The sequence below is a fragment of the Bufo bufo genome, chromosome 3 (assembly GCF_905171765.1).
Source record: "Bufo bufo chromosome 3, aBufBuf1.1, whole genome shotgun sequence".
In the NCBI taxonomy this organism is placed as follows: domain Eukaryota; kingdom Metazoa; phylum Chordata; class Amphibia; order Anura; family Bufonidae; genus Bufo; species Bufo bufo.
Window position 1 is genome coordinate 430,648,845 of NC_053391.1, and position 14,580 is coordinate 430,663,424.

At 42.3% G+C, this 14,580-nt stretch overlaps 1 protein-coding gene across 1 annotated transcript in view; it reads left to right on the plus strand.

The window, feature by feature from the left end:
• Positions 1–14,580, plus strand: part of DMD (dystrophin) — a 3,443,536-nt gene that overhangs the window by 1,022,781 nt on the left and 2,406,175 nt on the right. Inside the window, 1 exon segment of the mRNA XM_040424996.1 lies at positions 7,730–7,918. Coding sequence (XP_040280930.1) covers positions 7,730–7,918 — 189 coding nt within the window.

Below are 14,580 nucleotides of genomic sequence, written 5' to 3' on the forward strand. Positions count from 1 at the left end.
AAGACTGAATGTAAAATGGCGGCCAGATCAGGTTTATTTATAAGGTAGGGGGTATGTCCATGTGCTGAAACGTCTCAATTGGCTGTCCTGTACCACCTGATGGATGTGTCATGGGTCAAAGTTCTTCACAATGTAAAAGAATATGGCGGGCGCGAATATTGCCATATGTTCACATGTTCGGCGAACCTCGAACAATCAAAGTTCGCGGCAAAACGACCGCCGGGCGAACCGCAAGGCCATCTCTAGTTGTGGGTGCCAGGTGTCGGGCCCCCACCGATCAGATATTGATTACCAATCCTGAGGATAGGTCTTCAATACAAACAGGCTGCTCAACCCTTTTAAATTATGAAATCAATCCATATTTGGAACTAAAATAGGAAATTCAGCCAGCCATTTTATAACAGGATTTTGTGGTCACATGCTAATTTTAATGTACTATGGAAATGTGTTATCTAATATACAGTTAAAGGTAATTTGATTGAGATCTTTTTTATACTGAAACCCTTAGAGAATACCTTGCAACAATATTCAAATGTGCTTTTAAACACATTGAGCCTTTTTAGTTTGTTTGCTTTGCAATGAAAAGGTATTTTCTCTTGCAATGATGAATACCAAACATATCAGTGAATACAATTTTAGAAGTAACATTAAATAAAAGATGGATTTAAGTATATCAGTGTTTATCTAGCACAACTTATTTGGCTTGTCTCTAAGTTCTGAATTCAAATGCATTATAACTAGGGTTGAGCGAACCGAATTTCGAACCAAACTTTAGGATTTTTGAACCCCGGACCCGAACCCGAACTTTTCAGTAAAAGTTTGGGTTTGGGTTCGGTGTTCAGCGAGTTAATGATGCTTTTAGAAAGGCTGCAGAGCAGCCAATCAACAAGCGTTTAACTTGTGTGCCCTCAGAAGCCATCACAGCCATTCCTACTAATGGCACGGTTGTGATTGACCAGTGCAGCATGTGACCCAGCCTCTATATAAGCTGGAGTCACGTAGCGCTGCATGTCACTCTGCTTTGATTAGTGTAGGGATAGGATGCTGCTGCTGTGAGGGAGAGAATGGGACAGACTCTTTAATCTGAAGTGCTTGTCAATTCAGCGATCTACCTAGATTTTGTTTTGTGGGTGCAGTGCACAATCTTTTTACCCTGCACTGAGGCCAGTGACCCAGAAAAATAACTTTTATTCATCTGTTAGTTAGGTGGGTGGCGGCAGACATTTTATGCAAGTTCTGTGCACCAGCACAGCATATGTGCATTTGTAACAAATAGAAGCTTGAAATACTGCAATTATATTCTGGGTTTAAAAAAATCACCCATTTTTGGAAAGACCCTACATCTGTGGCCTTTACAGCATTTGTCTGTGTGCAATTTAAGCTTGAAATACTGCAATAATTTTCTGGGTTTAAAAAAGCCCTTTTTGGCAATACCCTCCATCTGGGGCCTATGCCGCATTTGTCAGTGTGCAATTTAAGCTTGAAATACTGCAATAATTTTCTAGGTTTTAAAAAAACACCCATTTTGGGCAAAATATTACATTTTACAGCCCTTGCTGCATCTGTCAGTGTGAAATACGAGTGTTATATACTGCTGTCATATTGTGTTATTAAAAAAACACCCATTTAGGGCAAAATCCTAATTTTGCGGCATTTGCTGTATCTGTCATTGTTAAATACAAGCTTGAAATACAGTAATAATTTTCTGGGTTTAAAAAAGCACCCCTTTTTGGCATTACCCTCCATCTGGGGCCTATGCCGCATTTGTCAGTGTGCAATTTAAGCTTGAAATACAGCAATAATTTTCTGGGTTTTAAAAAACACCCTTTTTGGGCAAAATACTAAATGTTACAGCCCTTGCTGCATCTGTCAGTGTGAAATACAAGCAATATATACTGCTGTCATATTCTGTTATAAAAAAAACACCCATTTAGGGCAAAATCCAAATTTTGCGGTGGTTGCTGAATCTGTCATTGTTACATACATGCTTGAAATACTGCAATAATTTTCTGGGTTTAAAAAACGCACCCCTTTTTGTCAATACCCTCCATCTGGGGCCTATGAAGCATTAGTCAGTGTGAAATTTAAGCTTAAAATACTGCAATAATTTTCTTGGTTTAAATAAAAACACTCTTTTTGGGCAAAAGACTAAATTTTACAGCCCTTGCTGCATCTGTCAGTGTGAAATACAAGCGTTAGATACTACTGTCATATTCTGTTATTAAAGAAACACCCATTTTGTGCAATACCCTATATCTGGGGCCTATGCTGCATTTGATAGTGTGACATACTAGCTAGAAATACTGCAATAATATTCTGGGTTTAAAAAAACACCCATTTTGGGCAAAATGCTAAATTTGCGGCCATGGCTGCATTTGATATTATTCTGGGCTTAAAAAAACACCCATTTTTGGCAATACCCTACATCTGGTGCCTATGAAGCATTTGTCAGTGTGAAAGACAAGCTTGAAATACTTCAATAATATTCTGGGTTTAAAAAAAACACCTAATTTGGGCAAAATACTAAATTTGCAGCCTTTGCTGCATCTGTCAGTGTGAAAAACAAGCGTTACATACTGGTATTCTATTCTGATATAAAAAATAAAAAATAAACATTTTGGGCTAAATATTAAATTTGCGGCCTTGGCTGCATCTGTCAGTGTGAGATACAAGCTTGAAATACTTCAATAATTTTCTGGGTTTAAAAAAACACCCATTTTGGGCAAAATAGACGCGTTAGATACTGGTATTCTATTCTGTGATTAAAAAAAACCCATTTTGGGCAAAATACTAAATTTGCGGCCTTGGCTACATCTGTCAGTGTGAGATACAAGCTTAAAATACTGCAATATCATTCTGGGTTTAAAAAAAACATACATTTTTGGCAATATCCTACATCTGGGGCCTATGCTGCATTTGTTAGTGTGACATACAAGCTAGAAATATTGCAATAATATTCTGGGTTTAAAAAAACACAGATTTTGGGCCAAATACTAAATTTGCGGCCTTGGCTGTATCTGTCAGTGTGAAATACACGTGTTAGATACTGGTGTTCTATTCTGTTATTAAAAAAACACCCATTTTGGGCAAGATCCAAAATTTGCAGAGAATGAGGAGAGCGTTGAATAAGTGACGCGGCCCCGATCGTGGTGTTGCTGGTGGAGCTCCTGTTGCAGGGAGAGGACCTGGTCGATCTGTGTCAGCTACACGCAGAAGTGAAACACCTTCCTCAGGTGCGAGTAGGTGACTGAACCTTCAGCGTTATTTGGTCGGGCCTAATGCGGCTCTACGAATGGTGAGGCCAGAACAAGTACAGCCAATAGTAGATTGTGTTGCTGACAGTGCCTCCAGTTCCTTCACATTGTCTCCCACCCAGTCTCCTGCTGAAAGATCAGAGTTAGCACCTGCAGCCAATGTCATCAGTCTTTCACCTCACCTCCTTGCAAATCAGCCAAGCAGTCTGAGCCCCAAGTCATGCAGCAGTCTCTTCTGCTTTTTGATGGCTCTGCTAGCAGGGTTTCCCAGGGCCATCCACATAGCCCTGCAACAGAAGAGGAAGGGATTAAGTACACCGATGCCCAACCACTTATGTTTCAAGATGAGTACATGGGAGGACCACCGCAGCACGTCTCAGATGATGATGAAACATAGGTGCCAACTGCTGTGGCTTTCGAAAGTGTGCAGACCGACAAGGAGGGCAGGGGTGAAGACTGGGTGGAAGATGATGTGGATGACGATGAGGTCCTCGACCCCACATGGAATCAAGGTCATGCGATTGACCTGTGTAGTTCGGACGAAAAGGCGGTGGTCGCACAGAGCAGAAGAGGGAGCAGAGTGCAAAAGCGGAGCGGCCGTCCCCTAGACAGTACGCCTGCTCCTGCCCAACGCAGGAAGGGACCAAACACACCAAAGCCAGCTCCAAGTAGTTCCCTGGCATGGCAGTTCTTCAGACAACGTGCTGATGACAAGACATGAGTGGTTTGCACGCTGTGCAATCAGAGCCTGAAGCGAGGCATAAACGTTCTCAACCTGAGCACAACCTGCATGACCAGGCAACTAAGTGCAAAGCACGAGCTGCAGTTGAGTAGACACCTCAAAAACAAAGAAAGGTCTCTGGCTCCTCCTGCTTCCTCTTCTGCTGCAGTCTCGGCCTCTTCATCCAACTCTGGAGTGACAGTGGCACCTGCCACCCCGCAAAGAGAGGATCTGCCAGCAACACCACCACCTAGGTCACCAAGCATCTCCACAATGTCCCATGGAAGCGTTCAGCTCTTCATCTCCCAAACACTGGAGAGGAAGTACCCCCCTACCCACCTACGATCGCTGGCTCTGAATGCCAGCATTTCAAAATTACTGGCCTTTGAAATGCTGTCATTCCATCTGGTGGAGACAGAGAGTTTTAAATGCCTTATGGCGGTGGTTGTCCCACAGTATGTCTTGCCCAGCTGCTACTACTTTTCCAGGCGTGCCATCTCTTCCCTGCACAACCAAGTGGGGGACAAAATCAGGTGTGCAATGCGCAACACCATCTGTGGGAAGGTGCACATAACTACGGATACGTGGACCAGTAAGCACGGTTAGGGATATTATATCTCCCTAACAGCACACTGGGTAAATGCAGTGGCGGCTGGGCCTGAGGCGGATAGCAGTATGGCACATGTCCTTCCACCACCGAGGATTGCAGGGCGCTTCTCTTTGCCTCCTGTTGCTTCCTCCTCCTACTCCACTTCCTCATCCTCTACCGCCTCCTCATCCAATCAGCGTAACACCTTCACCACCAACTTCAGCACAGCCAGGGGTAAACGACAGCAGGCGGTTTTAAAACTTATTTGTTTGGGGGGAAAACCCCACACTGCGCAGGAGCTGTGGACGGGCATGGAAAAACAGACCGTTGAGTGGTTGGTGCCAGTGAGCCTCAAGCCCGGCCTGCTGGTGTGCGAAAGTTGATAGAGCAGATATCCAATTGGATCGTGGACCTCACAGGGACGTGCGACATGGTGGAGCAGTATGTGTGCACACTAGTGTTAGTCACGAATATTCCAATTTTTATTGCGAATATAGGTACTTCGAAAATTCACGAATATTTTGAATATAGTGATATACAGGGTGGGCCATTTATATGGATACACCTTAATAAAATGGGAATGGTTGGTGATATTAACTTCCTGTTTGTGGCACATTAGTATATGTGAGGGGGGAAACTTTTCAAGATGGGTGGTGACCATGGCGGCCATTTTGAAGTCGGACATTTTGAATCCAACTTTTGTTTTTTCAATAGGAAGAGGGTCATGTGACACATCAAACTTATTGGGAATTTCACAAGAAAAACAATGGTGTGCTTGGTTTTAACGTAACTTTATTCTTTCATGAGTTATTTACAAGTTTCTGACCACTTATAAAATGTGTTCAATGTGCTGCCCATTGTGTTGATTTGTCAATGCAACCCTCTTCTCCCACTCTTCACACACTGATAGCAACACCGCAGGAGAAATGCTAGCACAAACTTCCAGTATCCGTAGTTTCAGGTGCTGCACATCTCGTCTCTTCACAGCATAGACGATTGCCTTCAGATGATACGAGATGTGCAGCACCTGAAACTACGGATACTGGAAGCCTGTGCCAGCATTTCTCCTGTGGTGTTGCTATCAGTGTGTGAAGAGTGGGAGAAGAGGGTTGCATTGACAATCCAACACAATGGGCAGCACATTGAACACATTTTGTAAGTGGTCAGAAACTTGTAAATAACTCATGAAAGAATAAAGTTACGTTAAAACCAAGCACACCATTGTTTTTCTTGTGAAATTCCCAATAAGTTTGATGTGTCAAATGACCCTTTTCCTATTTAAAAAACAAAAGTTGGAATTCAAAATGGCCGACTTCAAAATGGCCGCCATGGTCACCACCCATCTTGAAAAGTTTCCCCCCCTCTCATATACTAATGTGCCACAAACAGGAAGTTAATATCACCAACAATTCACATTTTATTAAGGTGTATCCATATAAATGGCCCACCCTGTATATTCGTCATTTTGAATATTCCATTTTTTTTTTTAATCAGTACACATGATCCCTCCCTGCTTCTAGCTTGTGGGCCAATGAGAAGGCTGCAGTATATTTGACTTTAGGAGTAGTGTTGTTTGCTAATTTTCATAATGCAAATTTTTATTGCGAATTTTTAAACTTACAACTATTAGACAAAGAAGATTATAGCACTATATTAGCTAAATTGCTCTATATTCGTTTTATTTTTTTAGAATATTCGCTATATTGCTATAATTTAGTTTTTTAGAATATTCGTAATATTCTAAAACAAGAATATATAGCAATATAACGAAATTCGAAAAAAAAACAAATATAGAAAATTTAGCTAATATAGTGCTATAATCTTCTTTGTCTAATAGTTATAATTTTTTTCTCATCTGAAGTCCAGATTGGAAAAAAATTACTATAAAAAAAAAGATTATAGCACTATATTAGCTAAATTGCTCTATATTCGTTTTTTTTCGAATATTCGCTATATTGCTATATATTCTTGTTTTAGAATATTACGAATATTCGAAAAAACGAAGTTATAGCAATTTAGCTAATATAGTGCTATAATCTTCTTTGTCTAATAGTTGTAAGTTGAAAAATTTGCAATAAAAAATTAGTATTACGAAAATTCGCATAACGAAAATTTGCATATTACACGATCATTACCTTGCCGATTTTTTAAGTAAAAAAAATCGTAGAATATAACGAATATTCGAATTTTCGAATATTCGAAGAGATATTTTACAAAATATTCGCGAAATATCGCGAATTCGAATATGACCCCTGCCGCTCATCACTAGTGCACATGCCTACACGTATTGATTGATGGGTATGCCCCCTTCAACTTCTGGGTCTACAAATTGGGCACATGGCCTGAGCTTGCCCTTTACGCCTTGTAGTTGCTGGCCTGCCCTGCAGCCAGTGTATTGTCTAAATATTTGTTTAGCACGGCTGGAGGGGATTGTAACAGGTTATATTTCCCAATGTTTTGGGGTGTAACCCAATTTAAACAAAAAAAATAAAACCAAAAAGCAGTGTAAGCTACCTCCTCATCCTCCAACGCCTCTTCCACCTACACCGCCACATCCACCGCCTCCTCAACCTCCTTCTCCATATGGACCTCATCCTTCAATATCAAGATTATTCTTTTTTATTTTTATGTATTTTATGTTATTTGAAGTAATTTCCCTATCCACATTTGTTTGCATAGCACTTGCCATGCTTTTAACCACATTTTGCTGCCATTTGCAGCCCTCTAGCCCTTTCCATAACTTTTTTACAGCCATTTTAGTGCTCAAAAGTTTGGGTCCCCATTGACTTCAATGGAGTTCGGGTTCGGGGTCAAGTTCGGGACAAGTTCGGGTCCCGAACTCGAACTTTTTTGTGAAGTTCGGCCGAACCCATCGAACCTGAACATCCAGGTGTCCACTTAACTCTAATTATAACATAACCAACATAAAATACTGTACAGATAAATTCCCTGAGAGAAAAGTAATATCAGATAATGTAACACAGACCAAAAATATACATTCTTCTCTTTGTAGCATTGTATCGTTTAAAGTCCAGCAAAACCTTTCATTATGATAATTTGTTTTTGTTTTTTTGCGGGTTGTAATATGTTTTAGTTAACATGTAAACATTGTAGATACAGTTATTGTGAAAAAAAACCTATACATTTTCCTTATTTTCCCTGCAGAGAATGGAAGGCATGGATGACAGACCATTTGGCAAATTAGAAATGGAACCAAGAGTGGATCTAGAAAGTTATCAGTCATCATTGGAACAAGTGCTTACTTGGCTTCTTTCAGCAGAAGATGTTTTACAATGTCAAGGGCCAATATCTTACAATGTAGAAGATGTAAAAGAACAATTTCATACTCACGAGGTAAGCAGATATTCTATGCAGCAAGTTTACAAACAATGGGTGAATTTATCATGAGGAGAATATTTGAAGTCAGTTTTCCTTGAGTCTGTGTTGGAGTACTTGTTTGATAAATTTGGCTTGTCCTTAAACCTAACCCTTCTGTCTAGAGAAGCTAATCTAGTTTTCCTACTCCACCCTCCTCTTGAAGTAAGATTGAAAATGATTTGCTAGTTTTTTAAAAGCAGCAACCATAGCTAACCAATAGTGTTGATCGAGCAACGTAGTGCTTGGGTGCTCGGGCCGAGCACATCGGGATGTTCAGGTTATCGACTGAGCACCCGAGTATAATGAAAGTCAATGGGAGAACCCAAATATTAAACCAGGTATCCCCTGCTCTGAAGAGGGGATTGTGCCTGGTTTATAGGAAAGTGTCAGAAATTTATGGAAACACCACCGAAATAGTTCTGTAACAGCAAAGGGAGGATGTCTGGATGCATCTTGGACTCGCAGGTCACTGCTGGAAACGATGTTGTCCAAATGGAACAACACTTTTACGGACTGACAATAATACGCACAAAACCGAATAAAAAATCAATTTTAGAGGAAAAATTGATAGGAAACATTCTTTCCTGTATATTTACTTGTATATAAAGTGCAAGTGCTGCCAAAAATTACAAGGAAGAGGCACTCCGATACAACCTGAATATCACATAAAGGAGGGCCTCATTCACATTGTGGTACAATTGTTTATGTAGCGGGACTCCTACACTCCATGATTGATGGCCTGCTGCTGACCCTCAAAAACATTTAGAACAAGGGTCTGCTGATCTGACCATCTAAAACATTATGGGTGAAGACCTGCCGACTCTAGTTAACTTGGAGCCGATGGCACGTCCCTTTGATGGCAATAATCCTTTTGGATATTTGGCCTATTAACTTTCAATGTTATTGTTAGGGCAAACCATTGTAACTACGGGAGACGAGAAATCAGTGTTTGATTCCGGAGAGAGAGCCTGAGAAGTGGCTACGGCTACCACATCCAAGCAAGGCAGCATGTGCACAAATTACCTATTAGGTATAATTAGTTGAGGGCCTGCAGGTGAGCTGACCCAGTAAAAGATTTTAGGTGTGGGCCTGCAGGTGAGCTGACCCTGTAAAAGATTCTAGGTGCGGGCCTGCAAGTGAGCTGACCCTGTAAAATATTTTAGGTGCGGGCCTGCTGGTGGGCTGAACCTGTAAAACATTATATGCAAGGGCCTGCAGGTGAGCTGACCCTCTAAAAAATTATATGCGGGCCTGCAGGTGAGATGACCCTGTAAAAGATTTTAGGTGCGGGCCTGCAAGTCAGCTGACCCTGTAAAAGATTTTAAGGTGCGGGCCTGCAGGCCAGCTGACCCTGTAAAAGATTTTAGGTGCGGGCCTGTAGGTGATCTGACCCTGTAAAACATTTATTTGAAGGGCATATATGCGAGGGCATTATATGTGACGAGTAGGCATGTTGATATGATGGAATAGGAGGAAGATTTAACTACATAGCCTTGTTTGTAGTGGAAGGGGTGCATGGGAATACAGAGTATTCAGTACATTATAAACATTTAAAGTGCCTTTATGTTCAGACACTTTCCTCTGGTGGAGTCGAGAAGTCATGGTCAATCCAGGCATTTTTATAAGAGTCAACCTGTTAGCATTTTCAGTTGACAGGTGGATACGCTTATCTGTTATAATGCCAATAGCAGCACTAAATACCCGCTCAGACAAAACGCTGGCGGCAGGGAACGCCAGCACCTCCAAAGCGCAGAGCGCCAGTTCGTGCCACGTGTCCAACTTGGACACCCAGTAGTTGTAAGGCATTGAGGGATCATTGAGGACGCTGACACGATCTGCTATGTACTCCTTCACCATCTTCCAGAATTTTTCTCTCCTTGTGACACTAGGCCTCGCATCAGGGTGAGGCAGCTGGCAGGGTGTCATGAAACTGTCCCAGGCTTTGGAGAGTGTTGCCCTGCCTCTGTTGGAACTGCTGTGTGTTCCTCTTGTCTACCCTTTTCGGTTGGCCAAGGAACTATGCGTTGTCAGATGGAATTTTTTTGATCAATTTTTCAACAAGGATCTTCTGGTATTGCACCGTTTTGCTCGTCCTCTCCACCAGAGGAATGACAGATGAGAAGTTATTTTTGTAGCGGGGTCGAGAAGGGTGAACAACCAGTAATCTGTGTTGTCTAAAATGCGTATAACCCGCGGGTTGAGGGAAAGGCAGCCTAACTTGAAGTCAGCCATTTGTGCCAGAGTACCAACAGGCAAGACTTCGCTGTCATTATCAGAAGGATCACTCTCAATCTCCTCATCCTCTTCCTCCTTTTCTGCCCACCTGCTGAACAGATGGAATTAAACTTCCATGGGTACTACCCTTTGTAGCAGAGGCAACTGTCTCGTGCTCCTCCTTTTCATCGTCCAATTTGCGCTGAGATGACGAACTGAGGGTGGTCTGGCTATCACCCAGTGTAATGTCTTCCCCCATTTCGACCTCTTTCACATTTTTTGAGTAGACATTGAAGTGGTATGGTTACGCTGATAATAGCGTTATCGCTGCTCACCATCTGTGTTGATTCCTCAAAGTTTCTTAAAACCTCACAGAGGTCAGACATACATGCCGACTCCTCGCTTGTGAATAGCGGAAGCTGACTGGAAAGGCGATGACCATGTTGCAGCTGGTATTCCACTACTGCCCTCTGCTGCTCACAAAGCCTGGCCAACATTTTGAACATGGAGTTCCAGCGCGTGGTCACATCGCACAACAGTCGGTGAGCTGGCAGTTTCAAGTGCTGCTGCAGCGTTGACAGACCGGCTGAAGCTGTTGGTGACTTGTGGAAATGTGCACACATCCGGCGCACCTTCACCAGTAGCTTTGGCAAATTGGGGTAGGTTTTGAGAAACAGCTGAACCACAAGGTTAAAGATGTGGGCAAGGCATGGGATGTGTCTAAGCTTTCCGAGATCCAAAGCCACCACCAAGTTACGGCTATTATCAGACACAACTATGCCTGGTTCTAGGTTGAGTGGCGAGAGCCACAGCTCAATCTGGTCTCTTATCCCCTGCCACAGCTCTGCGGCAGTGTGCTGTTGCCGCTTCCCCACTGCAGTGCTACACTGTTTCCAGCTACCGACTGATGACTGACTGGTGCTGCAAGTAGATAATTCGGAGGCGGAAGTGGAGGAGGAGAAGTGGGGGTTGGAGCTGATCGACGTAGGGCCCGCAGTCCTTGGCGTCGGTACCACCTGTGCCATCCCAGGGTACGACTCGCTCCTAGCCTCCACAACATTCATCTAGTGTGCCGTCAGGTGCTTGGATACCATGTAGCGGATCATGCTGGTGGTGGTGAGGGGGCTAGTGTTCACTCCCCTGCTCATTTTAGTATGGCACAGTTTGCAAATGACAATTCCTTTATTGTCCGTACTTTCTTCAAAAAAGCACCAGACTGCAGAACATCTACCACTTGGCAAGGTAGATTTCCGCAAGGGGTTGCTCCGTGGAACAGTTGCGGGCCTGTTTGGTGTGGCCCGCCTTCTCCCTTTTGCCACCCCATTGCCTCTTCAAGCATGTTGCGGTGCTGCAGATCCCTCCCCCTCTGTAATGCTCTCCTTGCTCGGCTTGAGACCTCCCCAGGTTGGGTCAGTGATCTAATCGTCCACCACCTCCTCTTCAACTTCCTCACTCTGATCATCCTCCTGATTTGTTGACCTAATCACAACCTCAGTGATTGCCAACTGTGTCTTATCCTCTTCATGTGTCTTATCCTCTTCATCAACCTCTCGAGACAGTAATTGCTGTTAATTCATTTGCAACTGTGTATCATCGTCATCCACCTCATTAAACTTTAATTGCCATTCACCACCGTCATGTTCTTGTGCCTGTGGATGCTCAGGAGGTTGGGAATCAGGACACAAGCGTGCTTGGCGAGAGGACCAAATCAAGTAATGGTGCTGAAAAGAGCTCCTCGGAATACCCGAGTGTGGGATCACTTATTTGACCACACTGTATATGGTGGGAGGAAGGAGGATCAGGGTGAGGATTGTGTGGACCAGACTGATGGCTACTCAGGCTGGACTTGGTGGAAAACAGGGTGGTGCTTAACCGACTGGAAGCATTATCTGCTGCAATCCAACCAACCACCTGCTCGCACTGGCCTAACTTCAAAAGTGGTGTCCTGCGCCGCCCTGTAAACTGGGACATGAAGCTAGGTGTCTTGGATGATTATTTTTCTTGTTCTCTGGCAGCAGGCACAGTTTCTCTGACCTCTGCGTGCACCATCAGCATAACGACCACTTCTCCATCCCCTACTGCTCGCCTTCTTCATTTGAAATGTGATATATTGTTGAAAGTATGTCACACATACAGTAGCGTAGGATTTGGAAGTGTATGTGCAAAAAAAATTACAACAGTATTTGTGATGGGGAAATGTTATACAGGACAGGTACCACAAGTAATGTCACAGTTCGCAGTGTCTACAGAAAAACTGCACTGGATGTCACTGATATTTTAGGAATGCACACACTTTAAACAGGAGATGTGGCGCAGATAATTTAACAGTTTGCAGCAGACACCATCTACGGAAGAACTACACTGGAGGTCAATGATATTTTAGGGATGGGTACACCTTAAACAGGAGATGTGGCGCGGAAAATTTAACAGTCCGCAGCGAACACCGTCTACAGAAAAACTGCACTGTATGTCACTGATATTTTAGGGATGCACACACTTTAAACAGGAGATATGGCGCGGATAATTTAACTGTCCACAGCAGACACACTCTACGAAAGAACTGCACTGGATGTCACTAATATTTTAGGGATGCGCACACTTTAAACAGGAGATGTGGCATGGATAATTTAACTGTCCGTAGCAGCCTATTACACGTTTCTATTTTGGAATACATACAACTTTTTGATAGCTTTTTATTTGGGCTTTTTGGGAAGCAGGATAAAGAAAAAGCGACAACTCTGCCATTGCTTTTTGGGTTTTGTTATTGTGGCAAACCCTGTGTGGGGAAAAATGACATGGTATCTTTATTCTGCTGGTCAGTATGATTGCAGAGATGCCAATTTTATATAGTTTTTTTTACATTTTGCCACTTTTTACACTTTTTGAAAAAAATAGTTTTTGTGTCACCATTTTCTGAGAGCCTCTTGTGTAGAGGGCTCATTTTTTGCGAGATGAGGTGAAGTTTTCAGTGGTACCATATTAGGGAACATAATGTTTTTTGATCGCTCGCTACTAAACTTTTTGTAAGACAAAGTGATCAAAAATGGCTTTCTGGGCGCCATTTTAAATTATACATGATAGATCATGTGATATTACAGATGCAGTCATACCTAATATGTCTTGTTTTCTTAATTGTATATGGCTTGATGAGTTTTTTTTTATAAAAAACAAACAAACTGTAATGTAATGCATTGCCTGTATGTATATTACACTGACAGAGTACCTACAAGACCCAGCCAGGCCTATGGAAGGCATTGGGCTGCCATGCCAGCCATCGGGTCCCTGTCATGGTAGCATGGGGACCCTATGGGGTTGGAGAGGGAGCGACTCTACAATACATGACAAGGTCAGCACTGACTATGGCATAGAAGGGGTTGAAGCATTGGCATCTGTGTTTTCACCAATGCCAGCAGATGCAGCAGGGGTCTGGCTGTCTATAATTGCACTTTCTGCACCTGCCCGATTAGCGCACCACACATGTATGATGGCAGTTACTTCCCGCTGCACCATAAGTCTTCAGCCAATTTTAGGAATGGGTTAAATATTATTAACTTGATCAAAATACTACTATTACCATTCCTATTTATACATTACAACTACTACTACTACTACTACTACTACTACTACTAATAATAATAATAATAATAATATTTTAATTGGAAACACAACCAAGAAATTCTATACACAAAATTTTAGAAAATTGGAATCCGAACTCGAGTTCATTAATGAGCCACAAACCCAACTTCGGATTCAGATTTTGAAACATTAATGTACGCACAGAAACTAACTGTAATGGACCAGGCATGAGACTAAACAAGTCAGAGTAGTCCAAACTCATTTCACTCAATTCTATCTGTCACACATATAGTATTATAGTCTTATGTACCTACAAATGTCAGAAGGCTTTTATGAATATGTCATAGTATGTATGACTTTCCTTTAAAAAATGTCTCTTGTGTCAGTACTGCTATAAAACCGCTGGAGTAAAACTGTGTCTTCATTTCTTTACAACAATTTTCTCTACCATATACACAGTGCTTGTATACAGTGGGAGCTTTGGTATATGCACTAACAAATTGGTAATCAGTAAGATTATTGTCTATATTACTATCTTTTATCATGTGTCATTTTGTTTCAGTTTTTGAAGTTCAAAACTTAATGGATAATAAAATATAAAAAAAGATGAGGAATAGAATATGTCCTAAAAATATCCAATATGGCACATGTGCAAGCATCCTCGGAAAAACCTGTTCTCAAATATTCTGTTAGGCATTACTGAGTTAATAGAGGGGCACGCTCCTATTCTATATCTGTAGCATATAGGGAGAAGCTGGAGTGGAGGATGTGAGTGGCAGTAGCTGTGGCTGTTACAGTCAATCAATGTGGCTTTTCTCACACTAGGATCGGGCAGTGAAAGGAGGGGG